The 20,839-nt window shown below is 42.8% G+C and overlaps 4 protein-coding genes across 5 annotated transcripts; 2 read left to right on the top strand and 2 right to left on the bottom strand.

The window, feature by feature from the left end:
• The first annotated feature begins 992 nt into the window (after positions 1-992).
• Positions 993-3,515, top strand: ficd (FIC domain protein adenylyltransferase). Of its 2 annotated transcripts, XM_054731751.2 has the most exons (3): positions 993-1,185; positions 1,264-1,595; positions 2,055-3,515. In XM_054731751.2, exons 2-3 carry the CDS (start codon positions 1,322-1,324, stop codon positions 3,134-3,136), a joined length of 1,356 nt encoding a protein of 451 aa, XP_054587726.2. In that variant the 5' UTR covers positions 993-1,185; positions 1,264-1,321; the 3' UTR covers positions 3,137-3,515. The 2 variants fall into 2 exon arrangements, with proteins under 2 accessions (XP_054587726.2, XP_015828154.3); XM_015972668.3 differs by having other exon boundaries at positions 993-1,595.
• A 3,898-nt stretch (positions 3,516-7,413) lies between these two features.
• On the bottom strand, positions 7,414-14,372 carry sart3 (spliceosome associated factor 3, U4/U6 recycling protein). Its single transcript, XM_015972666.3, has 19 exons — positions 14,139-14,372; positions 13,334-13,460; positions 13,137-13,241; positions 12,861-13,045; positions 12,523-12,628; positions 12,293-12,417; positions 12,053-12,208; positions 11,799-11,937; positions 11,597-11,704; positions 11,436-11,513; positions 11,295-11,353; positions 10,972-11,081; positions 10,783-10,895; positions 10,124-10,200; positions 9,870-10,038; positions 9,348-9,799; positions 8,719-8,871; positions 8,433-8,620; positions 7,414-7,875 (listed from the first exon to the last, which is right to left on the bottom strand). Exons 1-19 carry the CDS (start codon positions 14,328-14,330, stop codon positions 7,689-7,691), a joined length of 2,829 nt encoding a protein of 942 aa, XP_015828152.3. The 5' UTR covers positions 14,331-14,372; the 3' UTR covers positions 7,414-7,688.
• Positions 14,373-15,165: 793 nt separating this feature from the next.
• iscua (iron-sulfur cluster assembly enzyme a) lies at positions 15,166-16,707 on the top strand. The gene is made up of 5 exons (XM_015972667.3): positions 15,166-15,316; positions 15,440-15,553; positions 15,632-15,742; positions 15,824-15,902; positions 16,267-16,707. Exons 1-5 carry the CDS (start codon positions 15,215-15,217, stop codon positions 16,335-16,337), a joined length of 477 nt encoding a protein of 158 aa, XP_015828153.1. The 5' UTR covers positions 15,166-15,214; the 3' UTR covers positions 16,338-16,707.
• Positions 16,666-18,200, bottom strand: LOC139063753 (oligodendrocyte-myelin glycoprotein-like). The gene has a single exon (XM_070546489.1). The coding sequence runs from the start codon at positions 18,092-18,094 to the stop codon at positions 16,766-16,768; it is 1,329 nt and encodes a 442-aa protein (XP_070402590.1). The 5' UTR covers positions 18,095-18,200; the 3' UTR covers positions 16,666-16,765.
• Positions 18,201-20,839: the final 2,639 nt, after the last annotated feature.

Raw genomic sequence — 20,839 nt, 5'->3', positions numbered from 1 at the left:
GAAGTACATAACTCCACATGTTCATTCATAGTTCTGATGCCTTCAAAATCTAAATATCAGAAAGAAAAAATAATAACATAAAAATAATAATAAAATAAAATAATATACAGCGGTCCGACAGAGGCGAGGCTGCCATTTGGCGGCGTCGGCCCCTCTGACCACCACCAACACAGGCAAGTTAAGTGAAGTGTCTTGGGTTAAAATCTCCCTGCTGATTGGAGGAGGCCGAGCTGGTTATTATGGCTCTAGGGGTCTGTCAGTTGTTGCGTGTTCTCTGTAGTGATGTGTCGGTAGTGAACGAACCGGCTCTAGGAGCCGGCTCTTTGAAGTGAACGACGGGAGCCGGCTCGTCATTGGGAGCCCCGCCCCCCCCCCCCCCCCCCCCCCGCTCTGGTGAAAGCTACAGGCGTTAGGTCAGCATGTGTAACTGCGTGTCCAGACTGTCCACACACAGAGCAGTAGGGGCGGGGAAGAGGGAGGATCAGACTCAGACAGACACAGCAGAGCACATGCGGGTGGAGGGAGACGAGAGGGAATGAGGAGGAGGAAAAAGGCGAGAGAGAGAGGAGAGTGCGACGAAGACGGTGAGAAAATGAGCGCCAGCAGTTGGAAAGTGGAGATTTCTTAAAGTGTTCAGTTATTAAATCCATAGAAATGATAAATATTTGATATATTGCATTTTTTTACATTAGTAAATCATTTAACATATAGTTTTGCATTATTTTGGTTATAAATGTACTCTACGCAACTGAAAATCTAAGGAGCCACTTGCGAGCCGAAAGAGCCGGCTCTTTTTGGTGAGCTAAGCCAAAAGAACTGGCTCTCTAAAAAGAGCCTGAATTCCCATCACTAGTTCTCTGCCTGTCAGGCCCAACTGAGGGAAATCTATCCCTGACATTCTCTTCACGTCTTAGCCTATCAATGACAGGAACGTGTATCCATATTTTAACCAATAGAAATCTTGTTTCTCATCTGTTCCAGCCAATGAGAGATCAGCTTATTCACCTCCTACAGGAAGTCAATGATGTGTGCGTTTGTTGGTTTGTACACAGCTGTGCCGACGCGGATAAAAAAAAAGGTAGCCATCTGCTTGAAGATTTTACCTGTTTGGTGTTTCTATCGCTTCAGTCAAGGGTTACAGAAGGTTAAATTAAGTCAGCTACCGAAACTCAGAGCTCCATAAAGGTTAGTGGTTACTGCTGTTGTCCCCCCGGCGTAGTAGCCGTGTTTTGTTTCCGACTGTTTTCCCTCCTCTTTAACCAGTGGGTGGGTATAGATGGGGTCTATTGTCACCGAATGATGGCGGCTTCAACCCGGGATCATGGCTGTTTTGACGGAGTGGCGTTACATCAGCGGTCTTCGTCTCCTTCGAGGATGGGGCCCGCTGTTGTGCGTGACTGTCGGCTCCCTGGTGGCCCTCCTGTTGCCCCTGGTCGGAGTGGAGAACCAGCGCTGTGCCTACATGAAGGGCGTCGCTCATCTCCGCTGCCAGCTGTGGGGGAGCTCGCAGCCGCCCCCAGCTGCGCAGTCCACCAGCCTGACTGTCCCCTTCACCGCCCTGGATGTGCTGCCTCAGAAGTCCAAACCCAGCAAAGGTACGAACAGGACTTCTATACGTTAGAGAGGGCGTGCGGTTTATTATAGGGATAGAATTTTCCTATAAAACTATCAGCTTTCTTCCATATTTAAATTCCACATAAACTGAGTTTTCTAATTAAAAAAAAAACTCAAACAACCAGTGTCTACATATATAGATAGATGATGGATGAGGTGAACTTACAATTTTTTATCTCCCCAAAAAGTTAACACGACTCGATTTCAGACATGAAAAGCAGATCCAGAGATTTTCTGATCTATTGAAGTCAGGAAAATTAGGAAATCTTCAAAAATAAACCTGTAATCTTTTTTTATTTAAACTCAGATTTCTTTAACAAACTGAATATTTTCATTATATCAGGACTGTACATTCATTTTTAATGTTTCATAAACTTGTTCAGGTGAAGACCTGATATGTAATCGGACCTCCTCTGTTGTTTTTCTTGCCCTGAATGCAGAAATGGTGCTGGAGGCCAAAGCGGCGCTGCTGCAGGCTGTGGAGATGAAGAAGCTTGGGAAGAGGGAGAAGGCTCACAAGCTGCTGGTCCATGCTCTAAGTATGAACCCAGAGTCTGTAGATGCTCTGACTGAGCTGGGGACCATTCTAGAGGAAGAGAAGGATGTCGTCCAGGCGGATCATCTCTACACAAAGGCCTTGACCATCTCGCCATGTAATGAGCGAGCTCTGATCAGCCGAGACCGAACTCTTCCCCTGGTGGAGGAGATTGATCAGCGTTACTTCAGCTTAATCGACAGTAAAGTGCGCAGACTTATGTCCATTCCTAAAGGGAACTCTGCACTCCGTCGAGTGATGGAGGAAACCTATTACCACCACATTTACCATACTGTGGCCATTGAGGGCAGCACCCTTACTCTGTCTGAGATTCGTCACATCATTGAGACGCGTTACGCCGTTCCTGGAAAGAGCCTCCAGGAGCAGAACGAGGCCATCGGTGTGGACGCAGCCATGAAGTACATCAACACCACTCTGCTGTCCAGATCAGGAGCCATCACTGTCAGCGACATTTTGGAGATTCACCGAAGGGTGCTTGGCTACGTGGACCCTGTGGAGGGCGGACGGTTTCGTACCAGTCAGGTATTTGTGGGCCACCACATCCCACCCCACCCTAAAGACCTGCAGAGGCACATGCAGGAGCTGGTTCAGTGGCTGAACTCGGAGGAAACCCTGCAGCTGCACCCTGTGGAGTACGCAGCTCTCGCCCATTACAAACTAGTGTATGTGCACCCGTTCGTCGATGGGAACGGGCGCACGTCGCGGCTGCTTATGAACCTTGTGCTCATGCAAGCCAGCTACCCGCCGATCACCATTCGCAAAGAGCAAAGGGCGGAGTATTACTCCGCTCTAGACACAGCCAACGAGGGGGACGTTCGACCCTTCATTCGCTTTATAGCCAAATGTACAGAAATAACTTTAGACACGTTGTTGATCTCTACCACAGAACACGCTGTGGGCCTGCCTGGAGCCGACCAGGATCAGGCCTGCACCAGCTGCAAACAGACCATCCCAGTCCACAACTAAACCCGGAAGAGGAAACATGGAGCAAGCATTGTTAAATCAATTTAATGTCAAAGCTTTTATTGACAGATCTACCATAAACGTTGGTTTTGACCAAACCTAAGAGGATATAACTGCTGCAAAAGGAGGGACTGAAATCAGATTTTATTCAGGTTATTCCCCATATAATTATTTACCTCCATCATAAAAAATATTATTCTCAAAGAAAATGTTGAATGAATTTCCACTAGATGCAATCTGAATTTGACTACTGCTGATGTGAGAAACAGTTTCTGCTCAAGGATCCCTTTTGCCATGGAGTCGTCTTCAGGATAATTTTGTCTGGCACTGCAAAGCACTTTGATGTATTTATTTGAAAATAAATAAGGTTTATTAACTTTGATGGTGGTTTATTAACTTTGATGGTGTTTTCAACTGGCAGGATTTTTGATCACGTACAAAGCCATTCGGGCACCACTTAGGATTCACAAGACTTCATTAGAACAAGAACAAAATGAACCCAAATGCACAAGAGGGCATAAACGCTTCATAATACTGAAGCCTTTTCTTATTTACTGACCTTTCTAATTTAAAGCACAGACTAGAACAGGGGTGTCAAACTCATTTTAGCTCAGGGGCCACATTGAGGGAAATCTAGTCTCAAGTGGGCTGGACCGGTAAATTAAAAACAACTTCAGATTGTTTTCTTTGTTTTAGTACAATCAATATAAAACAAGGCTGGAGCCTGAGGACAGTGTATCCAAAATAGTACAAGTGCAACACCTGAAGTGTACTTGAAAATTTGAAACAAATAATAAATAAAAAAACATTCCTTAGTGATTCAAAGAGCTTACAGATCACATGGCTAGATCAGTTTCATGCAGCACTTAAAATATATTTTACTTTACATCTTTTAGCTTTCACCAGAACATCACTATCAGAAGTCACATCCTGAGTGGCGGCCAACTTCAGGATGTGATTCAAGTTCTTGTGTGAGCCTTGAGCGCAGCTTTGTTTTATTTATACTCATTGCAGAGAAAACTTGCTCACAAAGATAAGTTTATTTTCACTCTACATTGTAAAGTATGAAAATAAAGTTTACACAACCATCTCGCGGGCCGGATTTAACCTGCTTGCGGGCCCAATCTGGCCCGCGGGCCGGATGTTTGACACCCCTGGACTAGAAATTGTTCTAAACAGCAAAGCGCACAACACAACTTTTATTTATATATTTTTTTCAGCACTGAGCATAAAACCAGAGAAGGTTATTTATGCAGCTGACTACCAAAAGCCCTGAGGAAGGCCTAACTGTCACTCTAGCAGGGCTCCCAAGCATCAGTAGGAGGATCTTTGTTGGCATCTTTTTTCATCCTTGCGTGAGTGACTGTGAGGAAAGATGCTTTCAAGAGAGTTTGTGGGCAAAATCCTCAATATTTAAACACTTCTCTGTCTAAACACGGAATGAGGTTTACAGAGAAGCTTAAAACCGGCTTAAAAATCAAAACTGAAGTTATTCAAAGCCTGTATGAGCTCTGGAATGATGGAAATGGTCGATGATCATGAAATTAAGAATGACTAAACTCTACAATTGGAAGACATATCCCGCACCATCCTGTTTATTCTTTGCTGCCTGCAGCGCTATCCTGGAGTCTCGTTGCTGCTTGCTCAACAAACACAGCTGTAGGTCTGTGGCAAGCCGTTGAAGTGTGAAATTCACAAACTTCTATCTTTGAACATAATCTATTGCCAACCTGTACATAATAGGTATGTCACCATTACATTGTTACCAGTAAAAATGAAATGTTTTTAGCATTTCCAGTACTACTGAACATGTTAATGAAATACATTAAATTCTACTGATCATAGTTTAACTGTGGATATATTTAGATATGTCATTTTGACTAGGATGAGTGATATTAATCCAAACTTGAAATGTTACTGAAACGTAGGCCACTATTTCTAGAAAATATGAATTAAAGTTATAATGTGTAGTTTTTACCATTAATCTCTGGAAATTTCCACCAAAATGATGTAAATGAATTAAAAGATGCCCAGTTGATGGAAAAATATTGGCAGTTTCATAACACATAACCATAGAAATCTGTTCTAAAATACATGGGGAGGCTCTAAGTCTCTGGGCGGCGCCGTATTGGATGATGTGTTTCCTTCTACGGAGGCCCAGGAGGACAAAACACATTTACTGATTTGTAACTAATGGTTACAAAACTTTCACCATTAATAAACATTGTTGCTTTACACTTTTACCTCTTCACTCGTTGCCAGTGGTGAAAGAGAATCTGATGTTCTTTTTATTTTGCCGGAGGTTGTGCTCCCAGGGATTTTGACCCTAATGGCCATCCATTGGTAAGGTATTACTTGAACACAAAAGTAATGCTTGCTTGCAATCATTTAGGTATCTACTGCCGCCTATCACCAGGGAAACTACACACTGTCACTTTAACCATGGCCTAACTGACTTCAAAGGATTTGCAACCAAGTAATAAAAAGTGGTTTGATTGATGATTATTCCGTCCCTTAACAAGTGGGAGACACATGCAAACTGTTGTAATTCCTACATCATTTACCTGATTTGGATGTAGATACCCTCAGATTAAAGCTGACAGTCTGCAGTTATAGTGCATCATGTTTGTTTCAATTCAAATCCATTATGGTGGGGTATGGAGCCAAAAATGTTAGAATTGTGTCAATGTCCCAATATTTGTGGACCTGACTGTGTGTCTCTTCATCTATTTTACTAACCCTAAATAGAAGTGGTTATTAAAATATAACTGGATAGGCTATTTGCCTCCAACACAGAACCTATACACTGGCATCAACTATGATAAAGATATTATTTAGAGCTTCATCTGGATGAATCCTGTCTGCCGTCAGAAGGTCTATAAATGTCTTCACATCCTTTGGTTCTACGGGATATTCTACTCTCAGTTGGTTTTTCAGTAAACCATCCACTCACTCGTCATAAATAGGATCATTTTCCAAAGTCATTATTTTTGTTTTCTTCAAATTCCATGAGGATTAACATTACCCCACTGTGTGATTAATAATCTATTCATAAATGCTCCTTATATCAAACTTTAAAGCCTAATATGGCACACCCGTGCACGCATAAGTGGATTTATTTAATGTGAATCAAACAGTGAGTAAAGTTACTTTTATAGTTGTGAAATACTTAAATGACACTGAACTCATGTACATCTTACTTTAGATCTCTACTCCTAGATTAGGGCACTGTGGTGACAGCGATGCACACCGTCTGTTCAGAAGAATCATGTAATACCAGCTAAGATCAACCTTTTGAAACTTGTTTACTGAACATTATTTACAAAACACCAAACACTTCCCCTCCAGTTAGAGAACATGAAACATCTGCATAGATTATCTTCCATGTATCACAGGAGCTGCAGCCGTGAGAGAGAGAGAGAGAGAGAGAGAGAGAGAGAGAGAGAGAGAGAAAAGCCTCATGCTGCAGGGTTCTAATGAAATCCTCTAGTGTTCCCTCAGAAAAGGTGAGAAACTAAATCTAACCTTCCTTTCAGATTTACAGTTTTTATGCAAACAATCAAATCCTTATTGGGCTTCAATGCATAATAGATTTAGTGAGGGGGGGGGGGGGGGGGGGGAAATCAAAGCGTGGGAAGAAACAGTTCCAGTTTTGAACATTGGAAGTAAAATACTATTTATTTACATAAAGAAAATCAGACAAATTTGCATCATTTGTTTTGTCTATTTGAGCTCTAGAAGAAAAAGGAAATGAAATGCATCAGAAGCCTTTTTCTGGGGCTGAGAACAAAACCGTGAGTCTGAAACAGAGATGATGAAATCTTTAACGTTATTAACCAGAAGCACAAACCATTAAAATGAGAAAAACAGATAAACAATGAACTCGGAAATGATGTAATAATGTGAGGAACGTCTGCAGCTTTCTTACCGTATAACAAGAACAACGAGCTCCATTCAAATAAACGGATGGTTCAGGCGTCACGCCACAGCAACACAATGCATATTAATAAATGGTTCAACTATTATTCCAACCTAATAATGAAAGAAAAACCTGGTTTAGTTAAATCCAACGAGTGTTTATACATCTAAATAAGTTACAGCATAAAGTTCTTGTTTCTGTTAAAACAGCCGAACATTTGATCACCGCAGCACGTCCACATTCTGTACACACAGCTACTATAATACACCAGACCACAACTTCTGCATTTACCTTTTTTTGTTTAAACAACATTCACAAGTTCTGCTGTTTGGAATATTTAAAAAAATACTTTCACATAATCTTCCGTCGGATGCCTTTAACAGTTCACAACAAAAGCAAACAGCTTCCATTAAAGTATATTTACACACAAATATCGTACACTTAATAAAACAGCCACATCCAACCAGACTCTCCGGTTTGTTCCTGTTGGCGACGCGGGAGCAAGACGATTAAGGCAACCATGTCTCAGATTAAAGGGACGCTCAGGTAAACAGTTACAGGAAAATCACCAACGCTATTTTATAAGGACACAAGATGGCTTTCAGTGTGAAGGCGGTTGTTTTTCTCCTCTTTGTATCATTTATTCAGAAGCATCTTGGCAAAGTCTGCGTTCGACAAAGATCTGGACTCCCCGGCGGCGTTGGGCGCCGTGCTGGCCGTCGCTCGCTCAGCCGCAGTCCCGTTCTCTACTTTACCCACAGGCGCCGTTTGACGATGCAGGGAACGAGGGAGTAAGGAGAGCTGAGTTCGCCCTTTGCCTCTCCTAAAATAAGAAAAATGATTTTTTCCATAAGAGTAACTTCAGAAAACACAAAATATGCTAAGAAAGTAACGCGTTTTAGCAGTTTGCACCGCTCATATCTTAAAATGGAACACAATAAAGGCTTATTTAAAATGTTATTATTACACAGGCAGGTTCAGTCAGGCAGCATTTTAACCCTTTGATGCATGAATTATGAAATCTTCAACCATGATTTTTTTAACAATTTTTTTCATTCATCTTTAGGTGTGGATGAAACAAATTTCAACAAATATTTTTTGTAAAATTTTATAATTTACAAATAGTTTATTACATGTCCACCTCAGTGGACAGCGTGCATTCAGAGCATGAAATATGTTGGCTTGGCTTACTAAAGTCCAAACGGAGGGGCTCACATGCAAAAAAGTCTTCAACAGCTGTGCTTAACAGCAAAAACAAATAAATAACAATTTTGAGTACCTGTCCACTGTAGTGACCATTATGCATCAAAGGGTTAAACAGATGAGGTCTGAGGTGGGATTTTCAAAGGAAGACCAGAAAGAAGGAATGACTTCACGTACGCTCCGTAGACCTGACGGGACATCATATCCGCCGCGGGCCGGCTAGAACCGGGCTTGTCCATCATACTCCTACGAGGAGGGTTGCTTATAGCAACAGAGATTTTGCAGCCCTCCACATCCATGCCATCCAGTTTCAGAACTGCCTGAGAGGCCTGCGCTTCATCAGCAAACTCCACGTACGCCAAACCCTGCGGAGCATCCACAACAAACGTCACTCAGCAGCCGGAGGACCACAGGTGCTGATTATCGGGCGTCCTTTAGTCCCTACTGTCCTCCCAAGTCTCACCTTAGGCTTTCCTGAGCGATATGTGACTAGACGGACCTCTCGGACGGAGCCGTGGTTTTTACACATTTCCTCCAGCTGCTCTTTAGTGATGGAGAACGGCAGCCCGGAGATGAAGATCTTGTGTTTTTCCAACGACGTGTTGTACTTAAACACCTGTAAGGAAATTCACATCCAGACATCAGGGTGTGATTCTAACCCAACTTTCAGAACTTGAGGACAATCAGATGGACGTTTATGTGATTTAATCCCCAGTTTGAAGCTTTCATCAAAGCAGGATTAACGGGAAAACAACAGGCTGCAGAATCACCGCCAAGATGAGAGCTGCAAAAAACGCCAGTCAGAGCTCAAACTAGAGGAGACATAAGTGTGAGCTTAATCATGATGGGAAACCTGCAGAGAGACTTCAGCACATCTGTGTGTTTTTACAAGTCTGTCATTTAATTATTCAGCATCTCAAAATAATTATTTTCACGTTAAAACAGCTGTAAAATAATCCTGATCATCCTCAGAAAACAGTCAAATCATCACAAACCCTGGATTAACTCAATCAATGCCACATATCAAGGAAGCAGATTAAGATGTTCCAGATGTGGACCTCCAGGCAGAAGTTATGTGTTACATTTACTCACCTTAAAGTCAGGATTTTTGCTTTTGTCCACACAGGGAGACACGAACATCGGCCTGCCCTCCACTTCCCGTCTGTCCAGCTTCAGCGCTTCGGAGACCGACACCAAGGACTCGAACTGTAAGTAGCAGTAACCTTTGAAGCTCCCTTTGTTGCTGAAGACCGGTCGGATCTGCTTGATCGGACCGCAGGTCTCAAAAAGCGCCTTCAGCTTCGCCTCGGGCTCCTCCATGGTGTACGCCAGGTTGCTGATGAACACGCTGGAGGTATCGTCTCGCAGCTCCGGCTTTTCGTCGTTTTGGTTCCGGGGGGGGAGCCCTGCTTCCTGCTGGGGCTTTTTAGTGCCGCCTCCGGGTTTATATCCAGGGGGAGCGTTTCTCCCTAAGAGTTCGGTCTCCGTCTCCATGAACTCATCTGTAGCGCTGTTGTCGCCGCCTGCTCTCTGCCTTTTAGGAGCTTGAAAGAAAAAAGAATTAATAAAACACATTTTGCTAAAACCAACATTTTATCACTAACTAAATTTTACCAGAATCCTTGTTCCATTCATCCTGATCGTCATCCCGTCCCGCTTTCCTCTTCTCTCCAGCTCGACCCTTTTGCACCTTCTTCTGAGACTTCTTATCTGCCTTGGCCTTCCGCCGCTGCTCAACCCTCTCCTCCTCTTGGCGGACCTGGGTGGCTCCTCTCTCAGCCGCCTGATAAATGGGGGGGTACGGTAACGTTAACCAAACGTAGCCGAACGACGCGCCTGCCCTCTGCAGCAGAGACGTGTGCCTCTACCTTCGCTCGTTGTTCATTAACTCTGTTCAGTCTGGTCTCCGTCTTTTGCACCGCCGTGTCCCAATCCTCCAAAGTTCCTGCATGACGACAGAAACATTTAAGCAACTAACTGCTTACATGAGAGTGCAACTGTTGGGAAATGTAAGTTGGATTTGCTGCAAAGATGCTAAATCATCCACTTGAGTCGTTCCTCCAGTAATAAATCTTAATTATGACGCCTCTATCCTGTCACTAAATACCGTAGTTTCCGGAGTATAAGTCGCACCAGCCATAAAATGTATAATGAATAAGAAAAAAACATATATAAGTCGCATTTTGGGGGGAAATTTTATTATTTTTCTTACAAAATCTGAGACCAAGCATTTCAAATTGCAAGACAAGTACTGGTAACAATAACAGAAAAAACAATCAGGGCGCAGCAGCGTGCCACGGTCTCCAGCAGGTGATGGCGGTGTTTGAAACCCTCCCAGCAGGGCAGGGGAGCTCATTCCTGGTCCGGAGCCAGCCTGCAGCAGCGCGGTATACATAATTTGGTATTTAAGTCGCAGGACCAGCCAGACTATGAAAAAAAGTGCGACTTATAGTTCGGAAAATACGGTACACATGAACAATAAATAATAAAACACTCTCCCTTTGCTTTGTTTTGGGGCAAAGCTCACCTTCTACTCTCTCAAACGTGAGCAGGACTTCACAGGCGTGTTCTGGGTAGTCCGAGGAGCACTGGACAGCTCTGTGAAGAGCCTTCCTGCAGTGAGCAGTGTCCCCGTAGGCCCTGCGGATCATGAACAATAGAAATGAGAGAATATTCACAAAGTCACGAGAGAATCGCCAACTCCCAACAGACAAACCTTTCAAGGTTGTAGTATTCCAACCACATGTTGGCATATTTGGCATTCCCTTTGGTCATGATGCTGTCCCATAGCTCTCTGGCTTTTTGCATGTTCTTGCAGTGGCGGGCCTGGTGGAAAAGTAAGAAGAACATGAGAATTTCTATAATAAATTTAAAAAAAAGCAAACTTTTTTTAGTCTTCACTGAAAAGTACAAACAGATTTATAACATCTAACTAAAGAAAATCAGCGCTCTAGCAGCAGCTGATGCCTCATTCACTCTTTGTCATTCCATTATTTGACACCGGCGTCTGTAAATGGTTGCCACGGTGACTGATCTTACCTCTATCCGTGCCCAAATCTGCATGATGACACAAGAGGGATCTCCACTTTCACCAAACCCTGCAGAGACACAAGATGGCAGCGTGAAAACCAAAACCAGGCCCGAAGAACGTCCAGAGTAGAGGAAGTGAAGCTCGCCTACTTTCTTCTACATCTTGTTTCATGTAGTCCAGAGACCGAGAGAAGGCTGCTCGTAGCTCTTCTAGCTCTTTACTCGACTCTAGAAACAAAATAAATTAAAACAAAAGCCATCAGACTAAAACTTAAAGACAGCAACTGTTTTAGACACAGATCTGCTCTCACCTTTAGAGAAATCCACACGTCTCCTCAGGTAGTCCAGGTAGGCCTGCCAAATTTCTACATAATCTGTGGCTTGAATGAAGCCTGCGTTCAGAGCCTTCTCAAAAACATCTGTGCAGAAGAGATTAACATCAATCTGCTTCACAAACGCTTGACACTAATAAAGCAGCTGACTGGTCGACTTGATGCTGAACCTAGCCGCTACCTGACACAGTGTGATGGTCACTGCCATGCCTCTCCAGGGCCAACAGGTAGCTCTTCCACAGACTCATGGTCCACGGGCAGTTCCTGACCGCTCGCTCGTGAGTGGACAGAACCAAGTCTTTGATCTTCAGCTGACGATCCTGTAAAACCAGTAAGGACCTTTTACACTCTGACTAGCTGTGATTTTTTCATTTATTTACTTCTGAAACCTTAGATGCTGTAATGACACGACTGCGAACAGTAACCAATACTCACGAGATATGTGGTGTATTTAGTCCACATGTCTGGAACCAGGCAGTTCTCAGCCAGAGCTCGCTCGAAGGTAATCTGGATCCGTGGTGGGTCCCCCTCCTTTAGCTCAAACTCAATGTAGGCCTGATATTCTGCCAGTTTAGGAGGTTCTGCTACCAGCTAGAGAAAGATATAGCAGAAATGACATGCGCTGCAAAAACACTTTGTGCAAACCACTTAAAAAAAAGATAAGTGTTCAGTTACCAGAGCTTCTTCATAAGATTTGCACTTCTGCATCTGCTGCAAAGCCTTTTTGTACTGATGGACGACAGTCTCAGGAACCCCGTTTTCAGACCACTCCTCATACTCAGCATAGGTGGTTTCCATTTCTGCAAAAGCAGTAAGCAATTTAAACTTGTTCATCGAAGAAGTCGTGACATCCAGCCAGCCCATCTGTGCAGAAGCCATCTGGACAGAGGAGGTGCCATGCCTACCCATTAGTGGAACGGCCAGCTGGCGGCGAAACAATGTATGGATTCGCTCGAGCTGATTGTTGAGCAGTTCCTGCTCCTCGTGGCTGGGAATCCTGCCAGGGGGAGGCTGAGAGCAAAGACGGGAGAGTAAATTAGGATGAAAAACAGCCAATTTAGTCAAAAATCTAAAGGAATTCTTTCCAGGCATAGATATGAGAGCATGCTTTGAATCAATAAAATAAGACATTTACTTATCTATCTAGACTGCAATAGAATACAGAAACATCATCATTCTACATAAATATTATTAAATTATTTAGAAATACTGAGTACATGGTTGACCAGTGAGCAGCACAAACCTGCAACGTAGACAAAAGTGCATTCTCAAACTCTCTGTAGGCCTCCCACAGCGTCTGCCCCTTGGTCATGTGGAGTCCCACCGCTGTTACCGCTCTCTCAAAGATAGATCTGACCTTGTCTATCCCACCAGGTGACCCCATGCCACCAATTGAATACTGGGCATATTCAAGCCAGATCTCTGGGCCTGTTCAACCAGTCACAGAATAAAATGATTCAGACCATTAAAACAGCTGAATGTTAGAATAAATTCAACAACAGCAGTATAGTTGACTCACAAATGTAGTCTTTAACAGCTCTCTCAAACAGCTCGTACACTTTCTCCCGATTTGCATCCTCCTCAGTCAGACGGATTTCATCCTTGAGCCAGTCCAGCCAGATCTCTGCAAACATACACCAAAATGTCATTTCAGTGGCAGACGACACAAAGCTGCTGGTTCCTTGGAATTGGCAGCTGGATTAGACGTGAACCAACCTTCAGTGAGAGGGAAAAGCTCGCTCATCTTCTGCCTCGCCTTTCTCAGACGAAAAAGTTCTCCCTCGTGCTTCAGGAGTTTGATCAGATCCACATGACAGTTGTAGTCAAAAGCGTTGATCGAAAGCTGCAAAAGTGCAAAAAGAGACACGAGCGTCATGTTGAATCATTAAACTAATTTTACATAATTTTCTTTTTGAGTTTATTGATCTTTAATTAATGAAAAAGCAATCCAGTAAGTTAGTTTTACTGCCAAAAACAGCTGATGTAAAGATTCAAGCCTAATTGTAGGGGTGGAGCAACAAGCAATAAATACATTAACAAATAAATAAATCGGATTGTTTAGACCCCAGACTAAGTCCAGTAATTGTAGTAGTAAACTTGTTTTTTTTTTCATGTGAAAAAGCATTTTATTTCTACAAATGATGCACTTGTGAGTTGTGCTCGAACATGTTTATTAGTTACACTAAAGTTAGGACAGGTGACCCTCGTTCTTAGTACGTATAAAGCTGTTTCCATGCCCAGGTCGCAAAAAGGCGCGTGCTGCAGGACCAAACGTTAGCATCGGAGGTTAGCACGGGCTAATCACGACGTGTGATTCATGCCGTGAACTACGCAGTTGCCTAAATGTTTTAATGAACATATGAACTATTTATTCTGGTTTAAATCAAAACCTATAAAGGGATGAGCAACACGCAATGAGTTTGAAACCTCACGAGTTTCTGCGTTCAGCACTCATTCATTCTCATTAGCTTCCACGGCTAATGTTGACTAATCAGGCTTGGCAGGATTGTTGACCAATTACCTGCTCCTCCAATCGCTGGATCTCGGCTTCATTTTCTTTCTCGTCCTCCGACGATTCGTCCTCTTCGTCGTCTGAATTTTCTACACCCATGCCTTCTTCCTCGTCCGATTCCATCTCTCTTTCCTCTACTCCTGCTTCGTCCTCCTCCATATCCTGCAACTGCGTTTGCTCTGCGTTGCCTGGCGCTGCCATATTGAAAAGTCTGTCTGCCTGGTAACAACAAGCCTAGCCCGAAGAACAGAGGCGTGGGTTGGGCAAGCCGATTTATCATATAAAAAATTTGTAATAACGAGAGTCGCATCATCTCAATCCCATTAATCTGAAATAACGGGTATAAATAAAAGTGACGACAAAATTAAAATCTCATTAGTCCGTGATACGGCAAATATGAAATAATTTTAAGCATTTGAGAACATGCCTAATTAGTAGAAACAATATAAATGCAAATATCCAAGATAACTGGGAACTCTTAAAACTTCAGTTGGGTGGAATAAAATAAATTGTTATTTTATTTACAGGCCTCATAGCAAGTCAGAAAGAATTGCAGATGTCTGAAATTTGAGTTTCTTTCTGTAATATTTATTTTTCATGTTTCCATCTTGTTTATTCTGAATAAATAATTTACCATCTCACGATAAAGACTAATTTCACATTAATTAATTAAGTTATGTTAACTATAATTGTTTTTAAGGAATTCTCAATATTTCAAACGCTGATTGTGGATGGAAATGTTTCGGTATATCAAATGTTTTTGAGGGGGAAGAAATTAGTTATACAAAGATGCAATTAAAAATGAAATAGCAATTCATACCACTCTAGTCATTAAATGTTAATATCAACAAAAACGTTTGACTATTTTAACATCTGACATCAACATCTTACAGGTTTAAAACACTTCAGTGATTAAATTATATGTTACAAAGTTTTGCCGTTTCCACCACGCATCCCGGGAAACTGCAGTAGCCACTATTCACCGCTAGTGGCGCGCAGTTGTTATGAAAACACTTTTCTGACAGAAAGAGTTCGCCGTCGTTCGGGTTCACTCGTTAATTTCCGCTTACGGTCGGCGTCCAAACATGGCGACTGCCTCCTTGCGAAATTCTTCTTCTCTGTTTTCATCATTTCACCAAAGGTTTTTCAGACCAAAGCTGACCGTTCTTTGCTCATATCATAAAAAGGTAACCGACCAAAGAATGTCATTGACTTTGTGTGAAGTAAAGTCCTCGGTTTGTTTGTTTGTGTGGTGTTAGAAGTCAACGCAAGTCCTGAAACATTAATGCATTTAATTAACTGTCCTGAAGGTGGTGGACCATTATGAAAACCCGAGGAATGTGGGCTCTTTGGACAAGAACTCCAAGAGCGTGGGGACCGGACTGGTGGGTGCTCCAGCCTGTGGTGATGTTATGAAACTTCAGGTAAGCTGAAACAAAACTGCCGTTAAAGACTTTTCACTCATAAACGACACCCGGCGGTATTATTCATGCTGTTTCCAGATCCAAGTGGATGAAGATGGCAAAATATCTGATGCAAAATTCAAAACATTCGGCTGCGGATCCGCCATCGCCTCCAGCTCTTTAGCTACAGAGTGGGTGAAGGGGAAATCGGTAGGGCAAGAATTATTACATTTATGAAGACTGTTCTTGTTTTAGAGCAGAAGGTCTGAATAACCTGATCCCACCCTCCAGATAGAAGACGCGCTGAAGATTAAGAACACAGACCTTGCCAGAGAGCTGTGCCTTCCTCCTGTCAAGCTTCACTGTTCTAGTGAGTTAAAGCAAGATTATTGATGTTAAACATAAAACTTTACACATAAACAAGAACTGTGCAACATTTTAAAGAATCAATCTTTTCCTGTCATCTGCTGATACATTTTGGTGCCTTTAACTGATCAAATCTGCACATAACTAATAGATCTTTGTATGCAAATGTCATTTTTAGCTTTTCAACCTTAAATCTATTCAACAAATCAATAATTTTTTTTAGTTTTAACTTCATAAAACTTGCTTTAATACTCTTGTTTGACATTATTCCACAAACTTGACAAACTTTTTTTCTACAAGATGTCTTAAAATTGCACATTATTCTTTATTTCATTCATGCTACAAATGTCTTTAAATCCCTTTTTCAGTGCTCGCAGAAGACGCCATCAAAGCAGCGCTTTCAGACTACAGACTAAAACAGCAGGACAAAAAGGACTAACGTGTCAAAGCCATCAATTCATCTGTCCTCTGCCATCGTTTACGTGATGTCTCGCTGACATCTCGGTAACAAACGTCTCTCAGGGGATCGGCGCCGTGGAAATGAAGGCCCTCCATCGAGCCGGGTCCTTCTGGGAGCCTTCGACGGGGATCAGCCGCTACAGAAATATGTGGATTCCAGCTTGGAGCTTGACAACTATCTATATAGGAGCGAGTGTGACACTTTTCATTTTTTTGCGGTGATTTTCAGCAGATAAAACAAGCTACAAGAGTTAATAGATTCAGGTTTGTTTTGATTTTAATGTGTATTTTGGCTTTGAGGATTTATTTGGCTCAGCTGTGTGTGAATAAAGTGTGATGGCAAAAGTTTACCTGTGGAAAAAAATCCTGTATTCACACATTCTGGATTTAAAGTTTTTAAATGGGCTGTTATGCACCAGATCCCTCCACGGTGGGGGCCACCCTTTGCTGCCGGACAAGTACCTTTTTCAGCAGAATTAGCACCGCCAGCATCACAAGAGCTAAAAGGACACACGACACGGCGAGCAGGGAAATGATCGTAGCCGAGTCCGGAGTGAGAACGTGTGTGTTGGACAAGAGGTCGTTTCTGTTTGTGGACAGCCAAGATTGTGTTCCTACAGCTGAGGTGCCGTTCCTCTGAGCTGTTGTGTTTTCTCTGCACAGCTGCTCCTCTTTGGGGAGAGAGGTGGTTTTTAGGTGAGGTGGGTCGATGGATTGGGTTTGATTCTGAGACAAACAGTCTTCGTAGTTGAGAGACTCTAAAGAGTAATGGAGAACGCGTGTCTGAGACGGATCTTTGGTGGTCACTTCTTCAGAATCGATGATTTCTTTTGCTAATTTCCGCATCCGGTCTTGCTCTGTTGGCTCATTCGTCGCTGCAGACTCGAGATCGAGTTTGTGTGGCTGCAGGACACGAGGACAGATGGACACGACGGAGAGGTTCAGTAGCAGGCGCTGAGCCAGATGGATGGGCTCTTTGCACACCAGATGTGTAGCCATCTTCAGTCTGCCGCTCAGCAGCCAGCGGTAAAGATATAAAATGTCACACTCGCACGCCCACAGGTTGTCCGTCAGATCCACAGACCTGAGACGAGGCAGGTAGTCAAAGGTGTTGTCTGGGACGGTTCTCAGACAGTTGCTGTTGATCTGCAGGACCTGCAGGTTGATTAGGGTGGACAGCGAGGGCAGGTCCAGGGAGGAAATGCAGTTTCCTGACAGGTCCAAATGTGTCAGTGATGGTGGGAGGTTCAGAGGGAACCTGGTCAGCTTGTTCCCTTTCAGTGTCAGGATCTGCAGCTTCTTAAGGCTCAGCAGAGCCGCAGGCTGGATGGTACGGATTCGGTTGTCCTCTAGATCTAGACGAGTGAGGTTTCTCAGCTGCCTCAGAGCGCCTGTGGTGATGTAAGTGATGCGGTTCTCTTGCAGCAGCAGGGACTCCAGGCTGGGCGGCAGGCCTCGAGGGAAGCGGGCCAGCAGGTTGTGACTGAGGCTGAGCTCCTGCAGGCCGGAGAAGGACCAGAGCAAGTGGTCCACGTTACAGAGCTGATTTCTGGCCACAGACAGAACGGAGGTGCTGAGGGGAACGGAGCGGGGCAGCGACCTCAGACCCAGAGACTCACACAGCACCAGAAATCCTGGGCCAGGACAGCAGCAGCCAGGGGGACAGGGGGACATCATGAGGCAGGTGAGAGGACAGATCCAGAGAGTGAGGAGGACATCCGGTCTGCACCAAAGCATGTCTCACTGAAAAATGAAGATGAGACAAACGCTAAAAGCAACTTATTTGGAACTCTAATTTATACGTTTGTACGATCATGACAGAAGCGTTCAAAGAGACCTCATTTGACCTCAACACTGTTGGGTTAAGTCTTCAACGTGAGCCAAAAACAACAAGAAACAAGTCATTTTAAAACAACAAATAAGCTGTTTTAGTTGTTTTCACCTTGCATGACAGCGTTTTCCTCTAAAAATGAAGGAAGAGTACAGCAAAGGTCCTACAGCAGGATGAAAGAGATCTTAAAGTTAAGTCTTTAAAAAACGGGAAAAAGATTCATCAAAGCCTTCAAAACAGGAGTTCTGAGATGCATCTTCCTTTTCTGCAAATAGAGTGTTCAGAATGACCAGTTTCCTGTTTGTTTCTGCTGTGTGAGTCATTTAGGATAGTTCCACCTGTCACAAACAACAGCAGCTCATCTGAACACATTCAGGTCAGAAGATCTGTGAAAAAGCAGCCGGAGTCTAAAGAAACGTTTAACAGAAGAACCGATGAGCTGAGAAAATAAAAACCGAAGAACCGCTAAAGCCTTTTCTAAGAACTGGACTGGTTGATTATTTAACCCAAAGCAAACTCACCATTATTCTGCTCTGTTGTCATCTGCTGACTCTGGCTGGAGAAAGTTCCCAGAGCTCCTCCGTTCCCTGAAGATAGCCGCTGCTGGCCAGAATTCCCGGCTGATGCTCATCAAACTTTAACGCCTTAAGGTGCTCTGTTACCTTCAGGCTTCACATAGATGGAGAGGTCCTGTTATTGGTCAGAGGCACTCAGCAGAGACATGAGGTCACAAAAGGTCAAGGGTTTGCTTTAAATGAAGCGTAAGCTGGATTCTATGTGTTTGAGAGTCTTTTCTGTTGCTTGACGCCAATAGAAGGAGAGAAAGTGAAAGATGGGGCAGAACTTTCTCGAATTATTTAGAGCTTCGCTGGTTTAAAGGCAGGGAATCTGACCCGAAGGCGAGGCTCATGTTTCCGAGGCCGTGTCGTGTCATGTTTGATCTTTGACACTGACGTTCGCTCATCTGTTATAACATTGATTCATCTTCTGAGGAAATCTAAATCATCTAAATGTAGATTTCAGGTGAAATGATGGTGATAGAAACAAAGAGTTAAGAAATTATAAATCAATACCTGCAGTGGTCACATGGGGCAGTGTTTTACCAATCACATCCATTAGATTTCATTCAGAATCAGAAGTTTTTATTGCCATATGTGTGCCAAGTCACAACATTAGGAAATTGCTGCGGTATTTGGTGCAGAAGGTAAGATAGAAAAAAAAATTTAATTAAGAGATAAGCAAATAGAAGAACTAATAAAACACTCATGATAAAATTATTAATGTAAAAAGTGGCAAGAATTATAGAAGCAGCTATCTACTCCGTGTAGGTATTAATCTGAGTATTTGTTGAATGGTTCAAGCACAGCATCGGGTCACGTGACTGGGACCAATCAACTTGAGTGGGCTGCCCTAGGATTTTCATTCAAAAGTCCAACTGCAGAGGGGAAGAAACTGTTTTTGTGGCGAGAGGTTCTGGTCCGAATGGATCTGAGCCTTCTGCCATTCAGTTCTGATGCAACATTTGGAGTAGAATAGACTTTATTGATGCCACAGTGGGAAATTCACTTGTTGCAATTAGACATTTGAGAAACTGAGTGAGAACAAAGAGAAGTTCTGGTGGTCCTGATGCTGCCAGTGGTCCCATCAAGTCCAGTCAGGAGGCTGTGGGCGAGGTCGTGCTTAAATTACAGAACAGCTGAACTCTTATCACAGAGAGGAGGTATTTTAAATCTGGGTTATTACCTCCAAACAGCCCGTGATTCCTGAGTAGGTAGAGTCCAAAATGACAGATTAGCAGCCAGATGTAATGCACACATACAGAACATCCTTTATTTTGGGAGCTTGTTACAGTTTAATAACCTCGAGGCTGAAACTTTGCTTTGCTTCCAGCGTTTCTACTGCTGCTTTTGGAATAATGACAAAAATGCATCTGTTTAAGAGTTTTATTAAACACAAGAACAACAAAAGTGTTGTAAAGTCACAGAAAAAGAAACACGGGAACAAAAATCTGAGGTTCAGCAGAAAAAGATTTAAATACGTGCTAAAATGTATGAATTAAACGTTTGCTGTGATGTCTAATTAGTGAAATCATATGAAAGAAAGGATTTGAGATGATTCTTTTAAGGATCTAATAAACCATCATTTAAATCATCTGCAGAATGTGTCTGATAATGTTGATTAGTAATAAATCTGCTGGTTGTTACTTCAGATCAGAAACATCTATTAAATAAATATGGAAATAAGATGTAAAGAAGACATCTTTGCTTTTAATACCAAGAAATTAAATAACCAAATAAAAACTCCTTTGAGCTTTCAGCTGAACTGGGTTTCAAAATAAAACACAAAATGAATAAAATACTAACACTAAGCTGGAATATATAAAGAACATTTAATAATCAAGTTTACTGGCACTTCACTTTTGTGTTTCACTTCTGTTTTTACTTGCAGCTCTAAAGTGATTTTATGACCCACATGAGGACAAACTGGAGACTTTTCTCTAGCTAGAACTCATGATTCAGATTCATTTTGAAATCCTAAAAATGAGTCTAGTGTTTAGTCTTCCTCAGATTGTTTTTCAGAGTAAAGTTTATTCCGCCCACTGCACCTCTGTAGCTGGGAGGTTTGGGGTTTGGTGGACAGGCGTTACCGCC

This window comes from Nothobranchius furzeri, chromosome 17 (assembly GCF_043380555.1).
Source record: "Nothobranchius furzeri strain GRZ-AD chromosome 17, NfurGRZ-RIMD1, whole genome shotgun sequence".
Lineage (NCBI taxonomy): Eukaryota > Metazoa > Chordata > Actinopteri > Cyprinodontiformes > Nothobranchiidae > Nothobranchius > Nothobranchius furzeri.
Note: the sequence above shows the minus strand (reverse complement) of the source record. Positions and strands in the feature narration are given on the sequence as shown.